The sequence below is a fragment of the Larimichthys crocea genome, chromosome VIII (assembly GCF_000972845.2).
Source record: "Larimichthys crocea isolate SSNF chromosome VIII, L_crocea_2.0, whole genome shotgun sequence".
NCBI lineage: Eukaryota > Metazoa > Chordata > Actinopteri > Sciaenidae > Larimichthys > Larimichthys crocea.
In genome coordinates, this window is record NC_040018.1 from 20,482,856 (window position 1) to 20,508,147 (window position 25,292).

At 39.6% G+C, this 25,292-nt stretch overlaps 1 protein-coding gene across 1 annotated transcript; it reads right to left on the reverse strand.

Annotated features, from left to right (window-relative positions):
* Nucleotides 1-7,793: 7,793 nt before the first annotated feature.
* loxl1 (lysyl oxidase-like 1) lies at nucleotides 7,794-24,184 on the reverse strand. Its single transcript, XM_010732982.3, has 7 exons — nucleotides 22,663-24,184; nucleotides 18,126-18,234; nucleotides 17,116-17,253; nucleotides 12,265-12,421; nucleotides 11,943-12,038; nucleotides 11,447-11,562; nucleotides 7,794-10,267 (listed from the first exon to the last, which is right to left on the reverse strand). The coding sequence occupies exons 1-7, from the start codon at nucleotides 23,750-23,752 to the stop codon at nucleotides 10,261-10,263; spliced, it is 1,713 nt and encodes a 570-aa protein (XP_010731284.3). The 5' UTR covers nucleotides 23,753-24,184; the 3' UTR covers nucleotides 7,794-10,260.
* Nucleotides 24,185-25,292: the final 1,108 nt, after the last annotated feature.

Consider the following 25,292-nt stretch of genomic DNA (forward strand, 5'->3'; position numbering starts at 1 on the left):
CTTGTGACAAGTGGTGACAGCAAAGGCTTCAGGTAAAAAGGACGGCTACAGAATATAGTTATTGATTCATAACAAATCAGGACTGCACAGATATTTTTCCTTTTAAAATTAATTTCTGCCCACTTGTAAAACATGGGTGGAAAAACATCCAAATGCATGCCTCTAATCATTTAATATTGGCTAGAATAAAAAATATAGATCTTGGGCTATTTGTTGTTGCATAATGTCACAACCAGAGGGCCAGATTTTAAGTTGTTTTTTAGAGTAATATCCATAGCCCCTATCTGTGCTGAGAAGGCTGCAGTGGCTTGTTTGTCTCTGTTTTGGTAAAGGAAAAGCGGGGTATATGTAGAGTAAAGAAAGCAAAAGTCTTACCCCACTCTCTGTCTTGTGTGTAGAGGGTTGCATTGGTGCTTGTAAACCTCATCATTTGAACAAAAATAGCAACTTTTATCTTGTTAGCATCCAACAGCTGTTATAAGTCTTTCACATAAACATATAATTTGCTGTATTAATTTCAGCAGAAACAAGCTCTACAACACTTGTTAGCAAATAATTGCTTATGAGAGAACAGAGAGGTTGGAGGAGGGAAGAAAGAGGTGAGGTCCACATAAAGACCAGTGTATGTGTATGACCTGAAGTTGAAAGAGCACAGAGGGTCTTTTTCTTTCATTTCTCAGGAGAGATGGAGATAGAGTGCCCTTTCACGCTGTTAAACACACATGTATTGCCATCTGGACAAAGGTGTACAGACATGGGTAGAGTCATGCACTCACACAAGCATGCATTTATGCTTGTAAGACATACAAATACACATGTGCACATGGTGCTGGTATCCCACCACCCAACAAGTCTCCTATACTCCTAAACTGTTCTCTTGGGTCACACACAGACCAACTCATGGGTAAAATGTAACGAGCTGAGACGAGGGAGAGGGCTAGGTAGGAAGTACTTTCTCCTAAACATGGGAGACAAGGTTGACAAAAAACTAATAATGAGCATATGATGAGAATCTAAAATAAAGGTTTAGATTGTGTTTTCTAGTGAGTGAGTCATTTACCTCTGCCTCTGTGAATACATCTGCAGCTTGGGGTTTTGCAAGTTGGGCAGTTAATGATCAAACTTAAAATAGAACAAAAAGTGAAAAGGAGAAAAAGGAATGAGAGTATGTTCATAATTGTTTGCAAAATTGTCCATTTGCATCTCTGTAAAGTTGTTGTTAATTATGGCCTTTAAAACTGTCTACTAAAAGAAAAAGAAAAAAAAACCTCTCTGACTAATCAGACTGCAAGATGCCATTAGTAACATAACAGCAATTAAAATGAAAGAATTACACTAAGATCATCAAAAGTGCTGTGGACTAAAATAGTCATGAGCTGTATATGAAAAATTGAAATGTGGTAATGGAACATGCCAGTTAATGATGTTATAGCAGTGTCTCTTTTTGTATGTTGCAGCTCTCTAATCTTGAAGAAAGACTCTGAATTGTGTTTTACTTTAGTACAAAATATTTGGATAACAGACAGTACGTTCAGTCCCAGCTGTATCGATTTCCACTAAAATGCATGATTACACTGCAACACTGATAACAAATAGGCATTTATGTTAGCCTCAACATTTTGGGAAATATGCTTGTTATGCTTTCTTGTCGATAGTCAGATGAGAAGATCGATACCACTCTAAATTCACTCTGCTAAATGTGACCACAGACAGAAACCAGTTAGCTTAGCAGGGGAAAACAGCTAGCCTGGCTCTGCCCAAAGGTTACAAAATCTGCATACCAGCACCCCGAAAGCTCACATCAACACAATATGTTGCTGATTTGTACAAAACATTAAGTATAAAGGGGGTTATGTGTTGTGCTGTTTCTTGGCTGACACATTGAATTCCTATAGTCTTTGTTGCATGCCTGTGGCATGACGTCAGAAAAGTTACTGCTCCTATAGCCAAAGAATCGTCTGGATTTTGCTACCTTTGGACGAGGCTAGCTCTTTCCCAAATAATTCCAGTCTTTATGCTAAGCTAAGATAATCAGATGCAGGCCGTTGCTTCATATTTATTAGACATATGAGAGTGGTACTGATTTCCTCATCTGAATGCTGCAAGAAAGTGAAATAGTGTATTCACGGAAATGTCAAACTGCTCCTTTATTATGAAAGTGTCCAGCTTTGGAAATAAAACCAAGCTTCAGCTGAGACTTCACCCTTATTGTATTTCTAAAGACTTTGATATTTCTTGTTGACACAAACTCAACCAAATACAGCAGCTCCCAAAAGCTATTGGCACCATGCTTCAAACATTCCCAACCAAGATCATCTTTACATGTACATGAAAGGAATTGGAGCATCCAGCCAGCTACTAAGGAGGGGTCACCCAGCAGTCTGGAGCAGGGCCATGTTAGTCAGTTACAGCGAGGGAGTGCTGCTGCCACCAGCCTGTGAAATCACCGATGTGATGATGGGAGTCGTCCCCCTGACAGCACAGGAAACGGTGACAGTGGAGGTTGGAGAATGAGTCTGGTGAAATATGGGCCTGTCAGTGGGGAGAGAGGCTGAGCACAGCGGCACAGGGCCGTCGCTCCCCGTGGCTGACTTCATCATTGACACTCCCCATGGAGCCACTGGAGGGGTGGGAGGGTGGGTGGGGGACCCGATTAAGGCTGGAAGCCTATCTTCCCTCCACAAGATCTCCTCATTTGTTCCAATTGCCTGGGACTATAAACACGAATATCCCAACTTCAATTTCTGCCTTTCAAGGAAGGAAAGGCTTAATGAGAATTTATTGCCCTGTTGTTGTAACCGCGTGGACTCCTAGGGATGCCGGAGGAATTGTCCATTTGCATACTCCTTAAAATTGATGAGTGGGAAAACTGAGGGAACTAAGTTGTAAGAAAGAGTGCTCTTTTTTTGCAGCTGACACCAAATACAAGCCAGATGTTTCAGTGATGAGGCAGGCGGTATTTAAACTGTCAGGCAGTGCACTCGAGCATGTCTTGTGTCTATGACACAAGCTGCTTCTTTGTCTCATATAACGCCCATCGCTTTCGATGTGGTGTGTTAACACAAGAAGTGAAATGTTTGTTAACTCAGATATATATGGTGGAGTCAGCTCTGCATAAAGTGTGCGCAGGATGAGCTATTATCAAAACAAATGAGCCAGCAACTGCAGCTGCATGTAAATCAGAACACTGCTTTTCCTCTCACTATTCAAATGTCTTCAGCCATTCAGTATCTCCCAGGCAGTGGTTTCTCATCTGCCTCTATTCTCCCTTTACAAAGCCAGCCTTTCCTTTTACCTTTCCCATGCAGCAATGTGTTTATCCCTACGGAAATGAAGATTTCTTCACATCTTTATTCATTTAATTAGGTCGCAAAGCAGAGCTAGAGCCAGAAGATGAATTACCTGTGGCCTTGATATTGTGCCACAGAATCTCTACACAGTAGGCTCTGCAGAAATTAGACCTCAAGTCTGGAGGTGGGCTTTTTGGCAATGTCGGCTCATAGACTAGTCCCTATTCTCTCTTTCCACTAAATTCAATTATCCTCACATAAACCTGCTGGAGTGAAGAATGGAGGTCTCAAGTCATGTCTTTTAGCCCTGTCTCATTGTAAACCAGCTGGTCAAATTAGGGTGGTTTGGTAGAGTGATTTGAGTCTGTCAGTAGTTTTTATAGCTTTTTATTAATATGTGGAAAGTCTAAAAAATGTATATGAAAGTTTTGTGACTATGTTGGACAGTTAGTAAGTTGGGCACTCTGCTCTAGAAAGACTGGCGTTTATAAGATTACATATAAATCTGGGACATTACCATAAAGATGTATGCGTTCAGTGAAAGCTTCATTAAGCTCTTGCACATGCTACATGGGGGATTATTGAGGCAAAGCGCTCCAGACAAAAAAGTCTGATTAAAAACAAACAATAATTAGAACTTGAACACAAACACTCCCTCATGATGTGACCTCGCCATGAACTAATATAGTGTGGCTAAAATGGGACAGGGATGGGGAGGGTGCAGTCGAGGAGAGCAAATTACTGAAGCTGAATGTTGTCACCTTGTCATCAGTGTCACCACAAACTTATGATTATATGCTGCATGAATGGAATGAATGTCAGATCAACTAAAATATCTGGTGCACAGGGGAGGTAAACAAAAAGAAAGAGAAAATAGATGATAGGAGCAGGAATGTCATTTTATAATAACATTTTTCAAAGTGAATGAAAAGGTTACAGGAGAAATTGGAGGATGTGCTTGTTTTATTTATTAACTTAATGAATCAATAAATTATTTGGTGTTTCTATGGTTTTAGGGCACTGCTTCGACTACACTGTGATTGTGGCTCAGCAAAGATGTGATGGATGTTGGAGAGGGACAGAGCAGTACGGCAGATGATGATAGGTCAAAGTTGTCATCATAGACATAACATTCTCCATAATCTGCCTGTATTCATCACAGATCCCCAGGGTTACACCTCTTTCAGCCTCATCACTGCACAGACAGTACAGCTGTAATGGCCCACTGTCATCCTGCTTCACTGCTACTGCCAGAAATTTAAACCAAAGGCCATTTACGATATTCTGCCCTCATTTGGTCGTTACTGACAACAAACCATGAAAAAGGTGTTTCCTTGTTGTTGTTTTTTCCATTTTCAGCATCAGCAGCAGTACACCCATGGATTCTGTTCCTGTGGGGGTTTTGTGTATTCAATGACGTCTCACCGCAGAGAATGCTGGAAGATCTAATCAGTTGTGCTTCACTTCACTTGATCTGTTTCCTCAATTAGGTTGCGAGCTTGCAGCTGCAAAACGCTTGTTGCTTTACATAGGTCTGCTGGTAAAGTAAATGCAGCTTGTTGTAAGGGGAAATATTTGCCTTGAGGGGTTTCATACCTCTCCCTACAGATCTTCTGCTCATCGGTGATCAGACATAACATTTTGTTGCCCAAAGCAGACTATTTACATATGTAATGGATTTGTCAGTCTTTCCCTTTTCTCAGGATACTACTATACTATCTTGCCACATGTTCTTTTGATCAGGTGCCAGCATGTTTTCAGAGCACATGCACTGAATGAGAAGGGGCCTGCAACACTCAAGGGGAGTTACAACATGCCTATTGCTTCAGATCCACTCAGAAAGTGTATTATTAAGAAGGTCAAGATCTTTTATGCTACTTGAATTCCATTGGGATGGAGCCTCAAGTGCTTGGATCAGGAGGTGCAAGTGCTTGGATCAGGAGGTGTAATGACACTGCACACAGCCGATCGTATCATCTGACTTTAATCATACAAGCTGTTCTTACCATATATACAAACACTTCCTCCTGCTACATGCTGCTAGTTGTGCTAATTTGTCCCACCAGTCTGCTTGCGTTGGCATAGTGCATCATGTATATTCCATATCTCAGTGATACAGTATGTGTCTGCCGGATTTTGTTCTGTACACCCCTTGGGTTATTTTCATGTGTTATGCTCAGAAACTCACACTGTTTGGATTCACTTGGGAAACACCCATTAGAAACATTTCTGATAAATACAATTGCATATTCATGTGTTGCAAGAAGTGGTCCTAAATTATTTACAAATGTCACATGCTTTGACAGCTATTGCAGATGCTGTTAGTGCTGCAGCGTATGTTCTCTTCATTACTCATAACATGAACATGAAGCCTGCACTGTAAAAGAGGCTCCTGGTGGACATAGTACTATACTATACTATACCCCATAGAGGAATATAATGCTTCATTTAAGCTACTTAACCAGGAGCCATATGAGAATAAGCAAAAAACTGAGGCATACATGAAAAATAGATATATAACAAAATCTGTCCGTTCCTTTTGGAAAAGTAATACCTCTAAGTTAAACAATTCATTGCATCATTTGGCTTCTCTTTCCCTCATTAGGAGTTAACCATCAACCTCTCATACACACACACACACACACACACACACACACACACACACACACACACACACACACACACACACACACACACACACAAACACATTAACATAAACAAAGATTGTTGAGTGTATGTCAGCACGTACTGCAGCACTTTCACAAAACATTATGTGCCATAGAGAGCTGCAATGGGGTGATTTCGCGTGAGCTGCCTGAACAAACAGCACATACCAAGAGGAAGTCCCGTCACGGGGGTCAGAGTTTTGTTAGGACTGACCAAATATGAGAGTGAGACCAGCATATCAAAACAACCAGATAGTGGATTCTCATTCTTCTTGTGGGACAGGAAATACTTCTTCGAGGAAAGTCTATGTTTTCCAAATAGCCACCATATTTCACAACTGGAACTAACTACACTGTGCCGGGTACACAGCACAATCGAATACAATCAAATACAATACCCTGCAATAAATGCTATCTCTGTGTCCAGTTTTTGGCTTTTTCAGAGAATCCATTAAACTTTAGTGTCAACTCTCAGGCTGTTGGCAAAATAATCTCACCACAAGGTCGATTAGTAAGTGTAACTGTAGCCTTCGATCATCAATCATACCACTTGATCTTGGCAGATTTCAAGTTTGCCATGTTTTCAAGGAATCAAATTCCTACCCTTTGCGCATATTAAAAACTTCTTATTCATGTTGGCTTAAAAATTCAAATTTATCTTCCTATCTATTTATCCTTTTGTTGCCAAGAACAAAAATTGAAACATGAAGAAGTGAACAATGTTGGATTGCAGTTGATCTTTTGGACAGAAAAAATCTTGAAAAATTCCATCTTTTCAGGATGCCTCTTTGTGTTTGTGCATGCTGTAAGATCCTCTCTCTGTTTTCTTTCCTTTTGCTCCTTCCATCTCATTCTTTAGAGACTGAATCGATTTTTTTGGAAGGTGAATCGTCATATTTCTACTGAAGTAGATTATTTCTTTGGAACATGTATCTTTTGTTCACACTTGAAAGATTTTCTTTTAAAAGTAACTACATATTATCTTGACTTTCTCATAAAAGTGTGATGAGGCTTGTAATCACTCCACAAGTTCATTAGTCTATATCTCCGTGACAGTGTGATACAATTGTGACAACTCTCTCCCAGTCATTGTTAATATTTTGTTATAGCCAATGAATCACTTCCTTCCCTGATAAAACAAAGAATATTGTTTTTTATGTTACATTTGATGAGCTCCTCTCTCACTGTTGCAACAAGGTGTTGTGCTGCATGTAATGACTCCCCATTCATAATGTGATTAGTTTCTGTTTGCTGCCAAAAGAAGTCAGATGAAATAGCAAATGTCAAATCATTGGCAACAAAAAAACTTTCTTGTAGAAATTGAACTTGTAGAAATGAACGGATCTTTGGCTGTGTGTGTGACAATCATGGTAATACGATCCAATCTAATTATTTTTTCAGGATGTCTCATCACAACATGTCAGATTGCGGAAACTCGACCTCAACCTAAAAACTAGTGTGACTGATTCATTTATGCACAGCGCCAGTACAACCACCCAGATGTTGCATTCACTGTTTGGTATTTGCAGACATTTTATATGCAGTGTGTATTTTTCTGTATTTGTAAAGGTCAGATTTACTTCCCTGCTTGAATCATACATGAAAAAATTACATACAAACCCAGGAAAATGCCTGAATGCATTAAACACACGACACCTAATCTTTTATGAAAGGGATGAATTCAGCAACTTGCCACACCTGTCACACAGTATTTCCTTTGAATCTACTGATATGTATTCTGTGTAAGCCTGCAGATCTGGGCTCATATGAAGCACAGTTATCCGCTGCTGTGGTAAAGATGGTGCATAGCATTCATATTCCATTCTGTGGACATGGCAAATGTGTAAATGTATTTATTGTATATGACAATTTTGACAAGTGTTCACTGTTAAAAAAAAAAGACAAATTTCATCACCACATGTCAAAGATGCTGTATGTAACTGTCATCTACTCTTGTGCTCCTCTTGTGTTCCACTGAATGTCAAAATGTTGTTGAATCTTATCGAGGAGTGTACAGTATTATCATGAGCTACCAAAGTAAAATGCAGATCAAATCAAAGAACTGACTATTTACAGTAAAACATGAAAGACCTGTGTGCTACTGTATGGCCTATAAATTGGATGCCAAAGACCTATTCTGCATTTAAAGCGTTCTGTCTAAAAGAAAACTGCAAAATGAAAACAGAAAAATAAAAAAAACACTAAAATTTAAGTTATAATCCTTAAGATATTCATGTAATCAAACGGAGATTTTTTTTTATTGTCAGAATTTCTTCCTGCAATCACCATTCAGTGTATTTACAGTACAATGCATGGCAGGATCCACCAGTCTTGCAATGGATTCAAATTGCCTAACCACAAATCAATAAACAATGCATGCATGCATGCAAGTCAGTGTTACAGTTTGTAATTTTATCTCAGTGATATCATCATTCTGGTGTACTATTCACACTGATTACACAAATATGTTATTTGGTATTAATAGTGTAATAAGTGTTCAACTGGTGAAACGTCACATGGCTTTTATCATAAAACAGTTACAGGATATGCAATATTATTGCCACCTTGGTTAGTATAATTAAGATTTTTAAGAATCTACAAAACAAGATAACAAGATTTTGGACAGCAGATCATTTTTAAATATTACTGGGTTTAATGACACAAGAAGGCCCGGTCACCATAAGCTGCTGAAGAACTCCAACTTCTGAGCATTGTAACCCACTGCTGTTCATGTGCACTGCTGTTGTGTGGAAAACTCCTTGCTCCATGTTCAGCATGGGTTCTTTTTAGTTTTAATTAATTATTTATTGAAACGTGAGTTTGTTTGGTTGCACTGTTGCAGATACACCAGTTGCACTTCCACTGCTGCTGACAAAGTAGCTGCTGTAATGCAGTATTAAACAATCAAGACAGAAATCTTAAGGATTATGACTTAAACTCGTTAACCCATTGTTTGCATTCCACATTTTGTGTCCTTTGATATGTTCAAAGGATTTAAGGGGTTTCAGCTATGTGCTGCAACAGAGTGGTAAGAGGACACCTAAAAGGAAACAACAGCTCACTCATTTGGAGAGGTAGGTAGAGACAGCTTTCTGACACATTATAATACTGTCTGTAGCAATAACATTTTTTTTTCCAACAACACATTCTATTTGAATAATTCAGATTATCAATAATATATATATATATATATAAAATATATATAATTTCACAAAATACAGTAACAGATCAAACTGGATAAACAAAGTACAATCAGTTACAACAAAATAATCTCCATAATTAGAGTCATGCATCAGTGGAATATTTGTATATACATTCTTCAAAAGGTGACAAAGATGACTTATGTGCCATCTGACCAGTGTTGGTAGTTGAAGAAGCGAACCCAACACAGTGTAAACATAGAGTTTACATACTGTGAGAGTCTTGTTTTCTGGAAAGCACCATTTTCTGCCAGTTGAGCTTCCTGTTCCTGTTGTACTGAAATAAGAAAGGACTGGGAATGGGGGCACAAGACGAATATGCAAAGGTTTTGAGAAGTACAGCAGCCAGTACTGACTGTCTTTGTGTTGACTTAAATTTGATGGAGTTGACAAATGGAAATATGACCTGTTGTCTTCCTTTTGCTGTTAACACAACATGGATGTGCACAGAGAATCACAGTATCCCAGCGTGACCCACTCTTCACAGGCAGTGATGAGGGGAAAAAAATCCAGAAAAACACATAGTTCTTCTGAGTCACTGGGCATCTCTGTCTGTCCCCACACTGCATGGATGAATGCTCCTGGGAAAACTTTGTCCTCTAATTTTATTTGTTGGATTGCAGCTGAACCCTGACTTGTCTGGAACAACTCATTTCAGCACCGGCACCGTTTCACGGTTTATTTATAATTAAAAAAGAACCACTCTGCCGGAGGTGTGCATAGATTTTTTTATGTGCAGATACAGTAAACACCTCTTTTGAAAGTCAATGATGTGTCCTAACATTAACCAAACCAGACTGGTAGAGCTGCAATATGAGTAGGTAGGACAATATTGTAAAATTACAGTAATGTAAACTGTTGATTCATTGCTGGGATATTAACGTACAATATGCATTATGCATACAATATGTGTGTGTGTCTACTTTAAACCCCCTTTTCAGTGCTAGTGGAACCCTTGTTAGCCTTGATCCCAGCATACCAGGACAGCACAAAATATTAGAGACAGACAACATCAACAATGAACCAACAACAAATGGATTCCATTCACATTTCAATGGAATAGCGATCAGGGTCACTCTAATGTGGCAGCCTTCCAGTGCTTGATCAAGACCTGCAAAATGAACAGACAATGAAAAACACCTTTGTCAGAAGTGAAATACTCAAGACTCAGTGAACAATTTCAATGTATTATAAGACATAGTACAACACAAACTATTTGCCTGGGCTCAAACTAAATAATGGTAGCTTCATTATACATGCACATTTTACAGTATGCTTCACTTTTAACATTATGAAAGAAAATACTTTTGTGAACTCTTACAAAGGAAATTAAAAATTATGTCAACAATAATCAGCGACAGCACATTAACAAACAATATACATTTTAATCTTATTTGAAGCAGATTGTTAGAATCAAGACACACTTTTATAAAAAGTGTGATATTTTGTTGCAAATTAAAATGCTTTTAATCTATATGGGATGGTAATTACAATATTTGGTTATAATTATAATAATTTGCTGTATACAGACACATTGGATAGAAAATACTTGTTAAAATATAACCACATTAGTGTAGCCATAAATACATATAACATGATGTAAGTGGACTTATTTTCAAGTCAACAAACTGTTCAAATATCAGTCTTTAATGATGGGAATAAGGACCGCAGCAGCTGCTAATGTAATTATTTTATAAGCATCAGTATCTAGCAATTATAGCCAGCTTTTATGAACTCTGGAAATGCTTTGGCAGACATCTTTTTAAGTATATGTTTCACCGTACCAGTGAAACTGGCCAGAGCACTTGAACCTAATGATGCTTTGTCTATGTATATCCACTCTCTTTATATAGAGAGTCTTTACAAGAGGATATGGTAGTAATTCTGAGTGCAATGATACACTTCCTAATAGCGCTATTTAAAAGTTCAACACTGCTACATCTCCCTTCGAGGGAAGATATGAAAGTTTCAGAGGCTATTAATCTTAACTGGAGAATGAGAACATCATTCATTAAATCATCAAATATTTCAGCTAGGAACCCATTAAGTCCACTAAGTAATTCAAAACACTGTGAGGCTCATCAAAAAACTGAATTTAGCTGCCCTGTCATGTGCTTCAGTATAACTCAGTGGTGGGAAAATGACACAAACCCTGATTTACACTCTTTGCATTCCACAAAAGCACAATATCTGAATTGCCCAGGTTTCTTTGAGAACATTGTGAATAAATGTGACACTCCCAGTAAATGATTAACATCAATTACTATTCATAATAATAAAAGTTACTTACTGTGCTATTTTGCAGTTGGTTGTTTTAACAAACTGTCCTGTGTAGTGTATATTACACCTGACCACATTGTTGGTAAAGTCTGATTCCAGCACCAAGAACTTGGGATTAACCTGGAGCTGCGAGACGGAGGACAGAAGGCACAATACAATTCACCATAATCTCTAATGCTCCAAAAAACAATATATTTGGGATAAACATCACTGAACACACTCATGTATAGATATTTTGTGTATACATCTTGCAGCCATACTGATCAAGTAAAATGTGTTTAAAAAATAGACAATAAGATGGATGGGAAATGATGCCACTGAGCCATGAAATGCTGCAACCTGAAAACCCCCAGATGAATGGAAACCCTAAAAACTTCAGCAACTTCATAGCTCTTTTATAACCCAGATCAATTTATTTTGGTGGCTCTGTCTCTAATGATATATGACCACGTGCTGTCCATAATGTTTCCATGTGCGTGCACACCAGATTATCACTTGATTCATACCTTTAGGATGTAGTTTCCAGGCTTGATGTCCGTGATATCAATCCACTGGCAGTCAATGTCAGCATTGTATGTGTCATAGCAGCCTGGGCTCAGACCCTAATGAAGCAGAGGGAAGCAGAGATACTCATAAGGAATACTAATCTGAGTCAAATCCTCAAAAAGTGAATATAATATATTGCAATAAACATGAGCAGGATAATGACCAACAAAGTAATAAATGTGTCACCTATAATCCATCATAAAAAACAAAAAATATAAATGAGTTTATAATAGCAAGTGTGTTAAGATTACTGGAGTACTATTTTTTAATATGCTGTGTTACCTGAGTGTGAGCGGTGCAGGCATAGCGCTTCAGGTGACCAAAGTCACAGGTGGTGTCCTCCAGACAGAAACTAGCCTTGTGTCCCTCTGCCACTTTACGGCCAGTGCTGACCTCCAGTAAATCATAATGGCTGAACTCATCCATACTGTGGTAGTGCCTGTCGGAACAAGCAGAACACTGTGCATGTAATCAAGTACTGAAGGTGGGCAATCACAATGTTATCGCTTAAACCATGTGTGCTTTAATACAGTATTCAGAACAGAAAAGTTTGTCAAGTTTGTTAAGCTCCTTTTGTAATTACATCACTATTTTGTTCAAATGTAGCTTATCCAAGTTAAAGTGTAACTTCAAAGATAATCAGAGAATTTATAGACTATATATTCAACCTGTTGACCTCATCCTGTTCACATTTTTGTAAGTGTTGTTGCACCTTGACTGAACACATCATAAAGTAGCAAATGACAATGAATACTAATTAATGGCAACAATAAAGTATCACTGAAGCACGACATTAACACCCTAATGATGTATGAATGTTTTTAATTAGCTTGTATCGGCCTGCAAGATTGGAGGTGTTTGGAGGTGTGTGAGGGTATGCGTTGGTGTGCTAGCGTTTATGTACGTGGGTGCACATGGTCATTTTCATAGTGGATGTGTGTTTCACAGTATATGTGTGTTGGTGTATTTGTTTGTAAAGCTTTAGCAAAGCCTGGATGTGCATGGTCACTGATCATCTCAACTCAATCTGATTATGACTCTTAATGAGTGACTGTAAATGACCTGGTCCATTTAAAATCATCTGCAATATTAACTGCTATATGGCTTGGACCTCTCCCAAATTTCAAAGTGACTCAGGATACTATTCACTTTTTACAAGCCTGCCATGCACATGACTGTGGTATACGCCAACAAGAGCATATTTACATAGAGTAGGATAACAACATAATTTCATGTTAATAGAAAAGGCTCTATTTTCGGTTTTTGATGTATTTATGCAAATCTCTGGTAACAACTGCACACATAACTTAAATAGCTAGTAAAAAATGTGTCCTGTCTACAACACCCTACTTTACCATTTTCATTTTTTTTGTTTTTATTTTAACTCATTCACATGACTGCATATCATTAATCAGTTAGTTAATTGTAAACTCTTTTTTGCATCAAACAAATGCTGAAATAACACAACTACACATTTAAAGCTGAGTTTTGACACAAAAATGTAAGAATGCAGAAAAATAATATATATTCCCTGCCGTAGTGTTTCTCTGTAAAAGTGTCTATGTGTCAGAAAGCCTGTCTAAACAGCCAAAGATGAACTGCAGAACTCAACATATACCCTTCCAACAACATGAGCAAATTATACTTTTTCATAGCACATAGATAGTGCTGACAATCTTCTCTCAATCTTCTTTAAGCTAACTATATGCTGTTGGTGGAACAAATATAAGCAGAAAAGTTATAGAGTCATGCGACTACCGCAGAAGCTGTGGAACACTGCTGAACATAAAGCATGGCTGTCAGGTTTCTGGACATTGCATCACTCGACACTGGCACGACACATACAGTATGTTCAGCAGTGAGCAGTATAACTAAGCTAGCAAAGTTCCTACAGTATGCACACTTTTCTATGCACATAGTTGAAAAATGTTGCTATATGTAGCTACTGCAACCTAATGTAGCAGCTTAGCAATAAACCATACCGTTATGACGTTGAGAGAGGCCTTTATCTAACCCCATCCACTGTAACAAATATTTTTATAATATTTTGTTCCACCTATACTGGCAAAACACACAACCCATATCACAACTATGAGTAACTTTTACTTAAGTTCTGATGACACTTGAGAGCTGACGAAGTATAAATGTTTTTATAGTAGTATAGAAGTAAAGCCTTTCAAAACTGCTGATCCCAATAGCTGCACTTTGTTTTGAGTCTTTTGGATACATGACATGGCTTGCAGTAACATGGCAATGTTCTTAAATGGGACACCCAACTGAAAATTATAGCTTACAGGATATAAATACACCTTCTAGCAGTTACTGAAATGATTAATTTCCATGATCCTTTGATTCTTAAATTGCTCCATACAGCATACTTAAGTGGTGTTGACTTTAGTTGTTGTAGCAGGTGAGGTAAGCACTGGATCTTTTACAGTCAGACAAACTCAGACTATATAAATATTGCCCTTTCGCCTTACTTCATAGCCCATGTTTCAACATAGCAACAGCTTTTACTGGAACAGTCATTAAAGATTGAAGGATGACTTGGAAGGAAAAGTGGGTACTTTCCACTGATGGAGCAAGTGACCATTCAAGGACTCATTCTTTCCATAGGAGAGGCAATCAATTATGAGCTGCTCTCAGGTAAAAACCTGTCTGTTGTTATCTGAGGCTGAACACTATCTTTATTGTGACTGTGGGTTTAAATTACTCTTCCGTCTCTGTTAACATGCAAATGTACATAGCTGTATGTGTTTATAGATGTATTTTATGTGGGGCAAGAATACATTTCGTGCAACACATGTGTGAGTGTATATTAAAATATGTGTATAAACTAGGGTGGGAACTGAAGAGCCTGTAAGGTTGAAGCACAGACTTTGTTTGTATTCCTGAAACTGGCATTCATTACAGTGCATGTTGTGTATGTGTCTGTGAAGAAGAAAGAATGAGTGCAGGAAACAGAGAAAAAGATTGGAAGTGGGAGGTGCTGGACTACAAGGTGCCTGGAAGGGTCCCCTGCCTCCTTGGATTCCTGGATCCCCTCACTGACTATGTCAGCTATGGAGAATTTATTGTTGGAAGGACACATAGTGGATTTAACAAGAATAACTTGTAATCGTAATATACAAAACATTGCAATCCTTCTTGATAGTCATGAGTCATTTTCCACTTGTGTTGCAACAAACAAGACTTTGAGGGTTTCTCAGATCACAGCTTGAGTTGTAGAACACAAAAAACCACAGTAGGTTCTTTGAGAACTATTTAGCAGTGGCCTGATATTTGCCTTCCACAAAGCAATGAGGATATGAAGACATATGCCCAAGCACCTGCACAAACAGCAGCCATGATCTTTGACCACACAGGTGACGTAGTTTAACAAAGTTCTATCATGTGGTGCTGAGATAAGTAAAGCACAGGTTGAAGAACTTTTATCAAAAAGTAAAAGGTCCACCAAGCAAGAAGAGCATTTTAATGACTTTCATGTGTTTTCCTCACTGGTTGGTATAAGAAATAAGATCCACATGCGATTCTGTGTCCTCATTTGAGTAAAAACATACAGAATTCCAACATTTTCACTACAGCCAATGATACTCCCATCCCTAATACTTCTGTGAGAAAGATATGGGTGAATGTAATGAAAAGCAAAACTGTCAACTACACAGCTTATTTAACAGAAATGTAGGGCAGGGAAGTTTATTGTCAAATTCCAGGCTAGAGATTTTCCTCCCCTAAAGAGATTTCTTTGTTAAAAAACACTCCCTGTCCCAGTAACCCATATCCATGTCATCATACTTTAGCAGCTGCGTGATCTGGTGTTGCAGATTGACAAGAAAAATGGATTGATTTGTCATTCTGATCACACAGCCAGTGAAATGATTGCCTTGGCTTTCTGCCTCCTGGGAACCACTGTGTAAATGCAGTTTGGTGTCAGACAGCAACAACACTGCCAATCTCCTAACGGCCAGTCAACATTCCTCTAAGATGAGGCTAGTAAAGGAGAGCCTGGCACTAGCGTCAGTGGGTGGACTTCTTGAAACTGAGATAAAAGACAGTCTACAAGGAATTTAATGTAATAAAACAATGAATCACCTCATCAGCAGTCCTCCAGAGATATGCCATGACTGGCGTGCTAAATCAACTAAAATCTGTCCATTGAGAAAGACACAGTGAGGAAACTGCTTGCTAAATGGATCAAACCCACAAGTTGCATACCATATTTTTTTTATATTATGTGGAATTTCAGTATGTTGTCCATATTCTATTTCAGACAGAGCTGACTCTCTGAGGAAATGGATTTGATTGACACGTGCCTAATAAACTCAAAATAGACTAAACACTTCAGACTGACCAACAGCTACACACAACAAAGGGCTTTCACTACCTGAAAACCCACCATGAACCCAGGCATTCAAAATGTTAGTGCTAAAGTTATGCCCATGCGGCGGAGAAATAGCAACTGCACCCTAATTTTGTGAACCAGGGCTACATCCAAGATCAGTGACTACCTTAGCGCTTTCTTTTTCTGGTGTCCACCTTGATATAATGAGGCCAACTGGGGTTCTTATAGTAAGTTGGGTAACATCCAACTCCCAATGAGTGTGTGAGATGAGTGCTGCTGCTCCTCTGTAAATTAGGTCAATTGGATTGTAACTAAATCTTTATTAACACATTTTCAAAGTGAATCATCATTTGTCACCCTGCTGTGTTTTAAATGTTATTATCCTTAGTGGATTCAGAGTAGAGTTGTTGGGCCCCTGAGGGAAAAGCTCATTCCAAGTAGCCCAGGAAATGCAAATAATTATCGATCATGGCTCAGCACATAAATGTATTAATTTACCATAAACTCTTATTAAACACAGCTAGATCAGTAATTGTAATTTGTTTTAGAACATGTACTACAATCAAAGCTAATGACCAGATCTGTTCATTTTATAACCTTGCAATAACCTTGAATTATGGGTAAGGTGATCAGCACATATCAACCCATGTGTACATGAATAAATAGACCAAAGGATAAAGAATAAAATCAGACTGACAGAAAAATGTTTGCTAAATAGCTCCCAGCAACATTGTAGCCAGTAAAGCATAACTAGCTGATTGGGAAAAATCTGTTTTGTATTCAGTACTTACTGATGACAGCTATGCCACTCCCAGGTATGACGTGGCCTGTTAGGCATGAAGTCGGCAGTCCCCTTGTTCTTCACCCTCTGTGGGAATCGAAGCAGGACCCTTACATCATAGTCTGTGGCGTCAGGGCCATAGGCGGAGCTGAATGGCAGACACATACGTTAAGACAAAAAACGGTGAGGGGAAAGTGCACAAGTAGCTACAAAAACAATGTCGGCATGTCTGTTTCTCATAACTAAGACAAGGAAAAGAAAAAAGAGCAAGACTGGAAAAGGCTCGGAGACAGGAGCATATCTACTAAATAATTCATTCTACAGATTACAACCATCTCTCCAAATACACAGTTTCAACATGGGGAGGGGGAACATTCTGTTGTTCGATTCACTTTTTTTTGGGTGAAAAAGTAAGCACAACCTCGAGTTCACAAAACCACTGAAGAGCTAAGCCATTCGTCTTGTGGCTATTGTTGACAATGGAGTGTATGGCAAATTACAACAGCCCATCTGCCCGTGATTGCTGCAAACTCAGACAGGATATGAAAGGACTTTGAGGGATGGCTGTGCTTGTGATAGGAAGAGGGCAAACAGTGCAGCCATGGGGACAGCACAATTCCATCATTTCAATAGTGTTCTTAGTGCAGAGGGAGTCAAAGGGCCCAGGCCTGGGGCTCAGGGGATGAAAGGCACCAACACAGAGAAATGAAACTAACTATACCCTGTATCCCTGAAGGTAACCAGGATTAAGTTCACCTATGTTGTGCTGTTGGTCAACTTTTTTCATTATTTCTTACAGATATTGTTGTACAGAGCAGGCTATGCTGAAATTGTGGATGGTTTACTTGTGAAGCAGATATAAAACATGGTAACATTTAAAAGAAATTAGCATCTTGTTGTTAATGCATGATCCGTAGCAGAGTGCAAACTGGACAGGACAGCAGCCTATCAGAGGGCCACATTAAGACAGAATCAGAACATCCGGCACTAACAAAAAAGCATGTTCAGAATTGGGTTTACCTTGACAGACATTTCTCCTCAGCAGCACAGCGGAGAGAATACATGTGGGCCCTCTGGATATATGTGGAAGCCTGGACATAGTTGGGATCAGGAACCAGGTCAGGCAAACCTGAAATGACAGACAGACTGCTCACCCTATGTTCTCATTTGGCTGCTTTAACTAGCACATAACCTTTTTTCATGAAATTATGTGTTCACAAATGTTAACAAACAATGTTATTAAGTGTAGTTACAGCTGACACACCACATTCATAGTTATGATTTTTCAGAAACAGAGGAACTCTTTCACATATCTGTCATCAAGTTCTTATTACCTGGTATTTTGGTGGTGCTGATGGAGGATATGATGGGTATCAATGCAGCAACAGAACCCACAGTTCAAGACTAGGTCAGTCTCGAGAGAGCCATTGGCGACTAATTACATTGCATTCCAGATTATTATCATGGTTTTCTAATGAGACACTTTTGCTCCATGTTCCTCTCAGTCAGGGGTGAGTTTGGGGTGAGAGAACACATCTACATTTGGGCCTCTAGTGTACAAAATCCCCCAAAACATATAACTATACTTGCAGTACATTAACTTCCAGTGTTAAATACAATTTGCACCTCACTAAATTATTATCTTATTTTTAGAGAAAAATGTTTATACCATTAATAATGTCTTGCCTTCCTGGCTAATGTAATGCGATCTTCCACGCCACTTTTCTTAATATGAATATGTCACTTCAGCTTTAATATCATAAACATAATATGACGGTAAAGCTAAACTTGGAAATATCTGAGCTACAGTATGCAATGCAGTCTGTGTTGTTCATACAACTTTCCATATTGGAGTAATGTGTTCCAAAAGTATAATATTTTATATTACCATTGTATAATACCTAGTCATACTTCTGTGGCTATTTTAGTAAAAGTAATGCAACACACCTACACAGAGATTAAGACTGTAAATTAACTTGTTTCTTTCAAATAAAAGTAACCAGTAATAACTATTAGATTTTGGTGCACAGAGATACAGCAAGAGAGCCAGACGGACACACATAGAGGGAGAACATGTGTGCCGGGGCAAAACAGTGATCTCACACCATTGCTGTTTTGAAAGTGGGCCACTGACCAAGTCTGTCAGAAAACCTGAGGAACACGTTAAAAAAAGCAGGCCTGACTTGTCAAAGTGAATGTCTGTCTGTCCTGTTCCCAGGAAAGGCTATGCCAGCAAGGGTCTCTGGTGTAGCTTATCACCCCTCTCCATTTAGCTCACAAAGGCTGGACATGCTTTAATGTGAACTTGTTCAAGCAACTGAAAGTCAAACCATCTGACCTCTAAGCCTGGAAGCATTCATAAAATCTACAATACAATCTTTATTTTCTCTTCTTCAAGCTTAAACCATTAGAAGGAAAACAGATGATGAAATAAGGCACTGCTGTCTTTTGATTCTGGACTAACATGAAGTACGTTAGTTATGGTTTCTTTATGGAAACCAGATAGAAAGTTTCCTATCTTATATTTGCCCAGCATTTAACATCCAGGTGAGTCCTACCTCCCCAGCTGCAAGTTTAAACAAGGGCTTTGCCTTTGCAGGTTTTATGTAAACATCACATATGACAGCCCTCTCTGAGGCAGATGTATAGGACAGAGGGAAGCTTCCTGGGGCAGACCATGTAAACACTGTAAGACCAGTGTGAAACGCTGAGGTTTTCCAACAGCACTCTCAGCCCCCTTTTTTTCTCTCCTTACCCCATGAAAGCTTTGTTCTCTGCCCCCTAATCCTTTGAAATATGAAATTGGGTCTCTTTCAGAAGGATAAAGTGCATTGAGAAGCCAAAGCTGATCAGCTCTTGACAGCATGTGACAAAGCCACACATTACACTCTAAGTGGGGCATGGAGAAAAGAAACCGAATCTTGCCATGCTTTTTATACCATCTAATATAGCATAATAAAAGACATGAGGGCTCCCTCTCTAGATACTCTATAGGCTGCTAGCTGCGGAGGACTGACAGATTAGAATATTTTATAATTCACTACATTCTTAAAAATAAAAAGAACACAGCACCATTTGGTGTTTTAAGTATGTGGCTACTTCCACAGCTTCTTTCATCAGGTAGTTTATACTCTCTATAATCTCGTTATTACGTCTTATCTATTTCCGTGATTATAAAACATTTTACTTTGTGGTCAGTTGATATATTACAGATTAATTTTTAGCAATAGTTAGATGCTAAAAGCGTTTCCCTTAATTTGAAGATATCATGCTGAAACTAATGAGTGAAATAACTGCAGCGCTGCCTTGCAGCTGCCTGGATGAATTACTGTGCACCAGTTACGGTCTAATTATTCTCACCTATGACGGCTTGTGACTTTGTCAGGGAATATCAGAGTAAGAAAGAGTGAGATGAAATGACAGCATGTGGCAAAAAGTGTAATTTGTACAATATGCAGACTTTTAATCGATCTTTGCTACTGTATTTAATTAAGCACAATTCATTATTCACATTAACTACACTGAGTGCATATCTTTACCAAGGCTGTACTATTCAAGTTAGATTCCTTCCAGAAAGTAGTAGCAGCTTATAGTACTCCATTGCCATCATACAATTATTAGGACTTGGTCACTAATTTTCCAATTTTCTAATTTTCAGGTGTCATTAACCCATTGCAGAAGAATAGGGCACAACAAAATAATAACATTAAATGGCTTGAAAAGACACTTGATAAATTGCTCCAATTTTGCACTTATGATGTAAGGATCTATTTGTTGTAGATTTCTTGTTCTCTTTATAGCACACTCTGATATGACTACTATACACTATATGTAACTTTGGCTGTGGGTCAAGCCCTATTTACTGTATGTGACCGTGGGAACAGCTTGTACACCCACGCTAACCCTAGCCTAAACTATTTGTGCTTAGTTGTATTTCACTGACCGTGGTAGGCCCCATGATAAGATTCAATTTATTTGTATTAAGAATTTCCCCTCGGGGGATCAATAAAGTATCTATTCTATTGTTCTATTGTATTTTCTATTCAAGAGCAGTCTGGCCATTGAAATAAATGTTTATCTTGATGTATTAATGCGTCTTATGTACTTTACTGCTTCTGATATGATACAACATTGCCTTTAACAATAGTGTTATAAATACACTTGCCTGGTGACTTCAGGTTTAAGTACATTTTAAACTTGTAGATCATAATTATTATTACGATACTGTAACAGCTTAATGTCGTGCCATGAAGCAATGCAATAAAAATGTCAGCTTTTCAACAGCCCCCAATGGCTGAATCTTTATCACAATGATTACTGGGAGCACTAAGGCATCTGCACACATGTTGGCTTTTGTGCTGTAGAATGGCTCCCAGCTCTAGAGTGTCTAATGAATGGTGGTTGCGAGCACATAGCACACTACAGAGACTACTGCACAGTAAGGCAGATCACAGAGTAAAAGAGAAGGTAAATCTGCATTATAAGGAGGTTAAGAATCTCTTTGGAAGGCTGCATCTCCTCTTAGCTCAGACCAAACACAACCTCTGGCAGGCAGAATATAGAAAACCTCACATGTTGTTTGCATTTAGCTAAATTATTTCCCCACAGCATTAACAAGCTCAAGAGAAACCTCTACCTCCACAGCACAGTCATATATTATGAAAATAAACTATCTGCTATGTTACAGAAACCTTTTCTAAAGCCATAGTATTGCACATTTTGACACTCCACATTCTTCCCCTAAGAACACTGACTAAATATTTCTTTTATTTCCTGTAGCTGAAGCAATGGACCCCATGTGTTACAGGGACTTTCCACACTCCCCCCCCTCAGAGAGTACTGTATCCCCCTCCCTTGTTTCCCGTTCTCCTGTCCTTAAGTCCAGGAGGCAGCCATTGCACACGAACACAACCCCCTGTCACCAGCCCCCCCTATGAGGTCACTACCATTACCAAACACGCCTCATGAACCAGTCTACTTTTGTGTAGCACAGAAACACAGAGGTTCTTGTGTGTGTTCTCTGTACATTGGCAGGGCTTGCTCAACACCTGGTTTCAATAACCATACAAGTGGGAAAAGATGAACCTTGCGTTCACTTTGCTTTGTTTGTAAACTGAAAAAGAGGTTGAATTTTAACCAGCTGTTTTATTCTGATTACTTCAGATATCTCACAAACATGAAAGAAGAATATTGGACTGTGTACTTGAGGGGGCGGTGAGGTCTTTACTCCCCTGGGTTTTGCATATTTTAAATTCATATGTCCAGTTCTAACACAAATCACATGGCAATCTTTTGTTTTTCAACCTTAAAGACATTAATACCTTGGATTAATAACTTGTCTACAAGTAAACATGTTCCCCTTTTCCACTGAGAAATATTTTAAGTGGTTCAGAATTTTCTTAAAAACCACAATGCTCCAGATCTGCATCTATTGCAGTCCCACCCATGTATGACATCCTCTCCTAATATTATCAAGATTTAGAACTTCCTGGGCAAAATGAGAAATAAAACAATCATTGTATTAGTTCACAAAAGCCAAACAAATAGCTTACTGTACCTCTCTGTTCTGGTCGGTAGACACTCCCGACATTCATACTGGGGTTCTCTAGAGCAGAGTTTGGAGAATTTCTGCCTGGAGGAATGGGTTGCAGGAAAGGAGGTTGAGGCCTTCCAAATGGAGGAAACTGCTCATACTGAGGGCTCCTAACTGGTGGTTGACCAGCTGCTCCTGTCCTGTCCACTATCACAGGAGCAGCCTGGTTGACATCGGGGACAGCAGGAGCTGAGTCTTCGTTGTAGAGACTGTGGGTGTATCTGTGGTCCAGACCATCTGCATGCTGTGTTTGGGCAGCACGTGGACGCACCGCAGGATTTGGTACGTAGCCATAAGACTGGTAGTAACGATAGCTATCGTCAGTAAAATCAGTGGGAGAGCCTGGGAGTACTGGGGCCAGACCACCTCCATACCCTCCTCCATTATATACCTGTCCAGTACTAATCCCTCCACCCCCATATGCTCCACCAACAGGCTGAAAAGGTGGCTCGTAGCTCCTGACTGGTCCCTCCACAAAACTAGAGTCGTAAGGTAGTGGTTGGAAGGGAGACTGTTGAGGAAGTGGGTACTGTGGGTAGGATGGAATACTATAGGAAGATGAAGAAAAAGACGATGATGATGAAGAAGAAGATGAAGAACCTGTGGATGGCCTGAAGCGAGTGCTGGAGGATCCTTGGAAATGGATACCACCTGTGCTGCCTGCAGTTTGCCTCCAGTTATCAGGCACTTGCCCAAAGCCAAAAGGATGCCTTGCCTGCCCACGAACAGTCTCAGAGGATCCTCTTGATGGAGCCTGCCGGCGGACATTACCTCCCTGAGGTCTACGAGAAGAACGTACACGGGAATCTGCTACAACCACCCTGGGACCTCTGTCCTGGGACCCTGCCCGAGGAGGGACATATTCAGCGCCACTGTTCAGCAGGCTAAATACCCGGCCATTGTTCTCCCACTGAATCACCTGTCTCCAAGGGGTGGCAGAGCTGTCCTGCCCCTGGCCTTGACTCCCGCTCTGCCCTTGAGCCTGTGTGGCAACCTGAGCCTGCCCCAAGCCCAGCAGGATGAATACCAAACATGCCACAACAATAGGCAACATACTGGCTCCAAAGACACCACAGCTTACCACACAGGAAAAAACCCTTCCAGTACACCAGCAGCTCAAACTCAAACCACCTGTATCTCTGTCAATAAAACATGTGTATCCTCCTCCCGCGGGTACAGCTTTGGTGTGAGTATTGAGACAGATGCAGGGTTGAAGAGTAAGCCTGTGGTTGAGTGCATCTGCAGGTCTTCACTGCCAGCAGTAGAGGAGGTTAAATGTGCATTCAGAAGCAATCACACCCAGGAGAGTGAAAGTGGGCTTCAGAAGACCCACTCGTGGTGTTACCGTCTGTGAGTGGTATGAGAATATGTCCTGACTTCTTGTCGGTCTGCTGGCTCGCCTGTCAGTAGACTGAGCATTGCTCTCTGCCTCCTGGAAAGTAGTGTCTGTGCACTGCACAACAGCAAGCTTCTATTTGCCTGATTACTTACAATGGGCTGTGAAAAAAATCTCAAACTTTTTTTAAGGAGAGGTCCCACATGGCCCTAGTGCTAGTGATGTTTCCTGGCCTGCAGCAGCCAGGGCTCTATAAGGCTTCCAGTGTCAACATTACCATCTGCAAAGGCATTCAGACATATAACACATCTGACTTTCAATGGCTTGAACCCTTTTTCTCATTTTGTATTGCATAAATAGTGACAACGTAGCTTTGTTATTCCACAGGTGTTTCAAAGGCTTGCTTTGCCTTTAAACCTTTAAAAATTACAATAACTGTGTGCAGATGGGAAATTACCTAATTGGTAACAGAACCAGTGATGTAATCCACGCAATAAACAACTGTTTTCTTAAACTGAACCCTACTATAAAATACAAATGAACAAATAATCAGGATGTTCTGTTTGATGATTTGCAATATGACCTCATACTAGTGAAATACTGTTGCCCTTCAACACAATGCTCTGTTTATGTGGCGGACATGTTGGGAAATACTTTCTGTATCCTCACCCCCGAAGAAATATCAAACTGAGGTCAATTAGGAAAGTGCTCAAAATCCTCCTCCCAACAACACACACAAACATACATCACCACCTCTCTCTACCTTTCATTCCTCTTGTTGTTTGTATTACACTGAATGAACAAAAGACATGCATACATGGAGAGCTCCACAGCAAGGCAACACTGTAGGGTGTTGTTGTCTGTGAATACTATCAAAGCACTGAGACCCTCATTTACACAAATGTTCTGAGAGTAAGTCATTAGTAAACACATTCATGCATTTGAAGCAGCTTGGTTACTGTTTGTATTGATAGAGTGCATGCAGACAGAATCAGATTCCCTCCCATTATCAAAGTCAGCAGTTTGCAAGGTATTTTCCTTGGCATGGCTTGCATTGGCAATGGCCGCAGTGTGCCACAGACCAAGGAAAGGACAACATTCCTCCAGGGGTGTAGCAGTCAACATTCATGTTACTGCTCTGAAACAGGATCCAGAAAAATAACCTGATACACACATGGTGATTTCAATTCATGTCCTCTCCCACAAACAGGCAAACACACTGCAAAGAAAAGCTCCATCATTATCATTCCTGCACAAT

Bases quoted from the DNA above. Each gene is read 5' to 3' on its own strand.
- loxl1 (XM_010732982.3), bottom strand. From the start codon at position 23,752: ATGTTGCCTATTGTTGTGGCATGTTTGGTATTCATCCTGCTGGGCTTG. The intron at 12,422-17,115 runs GTAAGTACTGAA...TTGTTCCGACAG, and splicing joins GAGTGGCATAGCTGTCATCA to GCACTACCACAGTATGGATG. The intron at 12,039-12,264 runs GTAACACAGCAT...CTGCTTCATTAG, and splicing joins CCTGCACCGCTCACACTCAG to GGTCTGAGCCCAGGCTGCTA.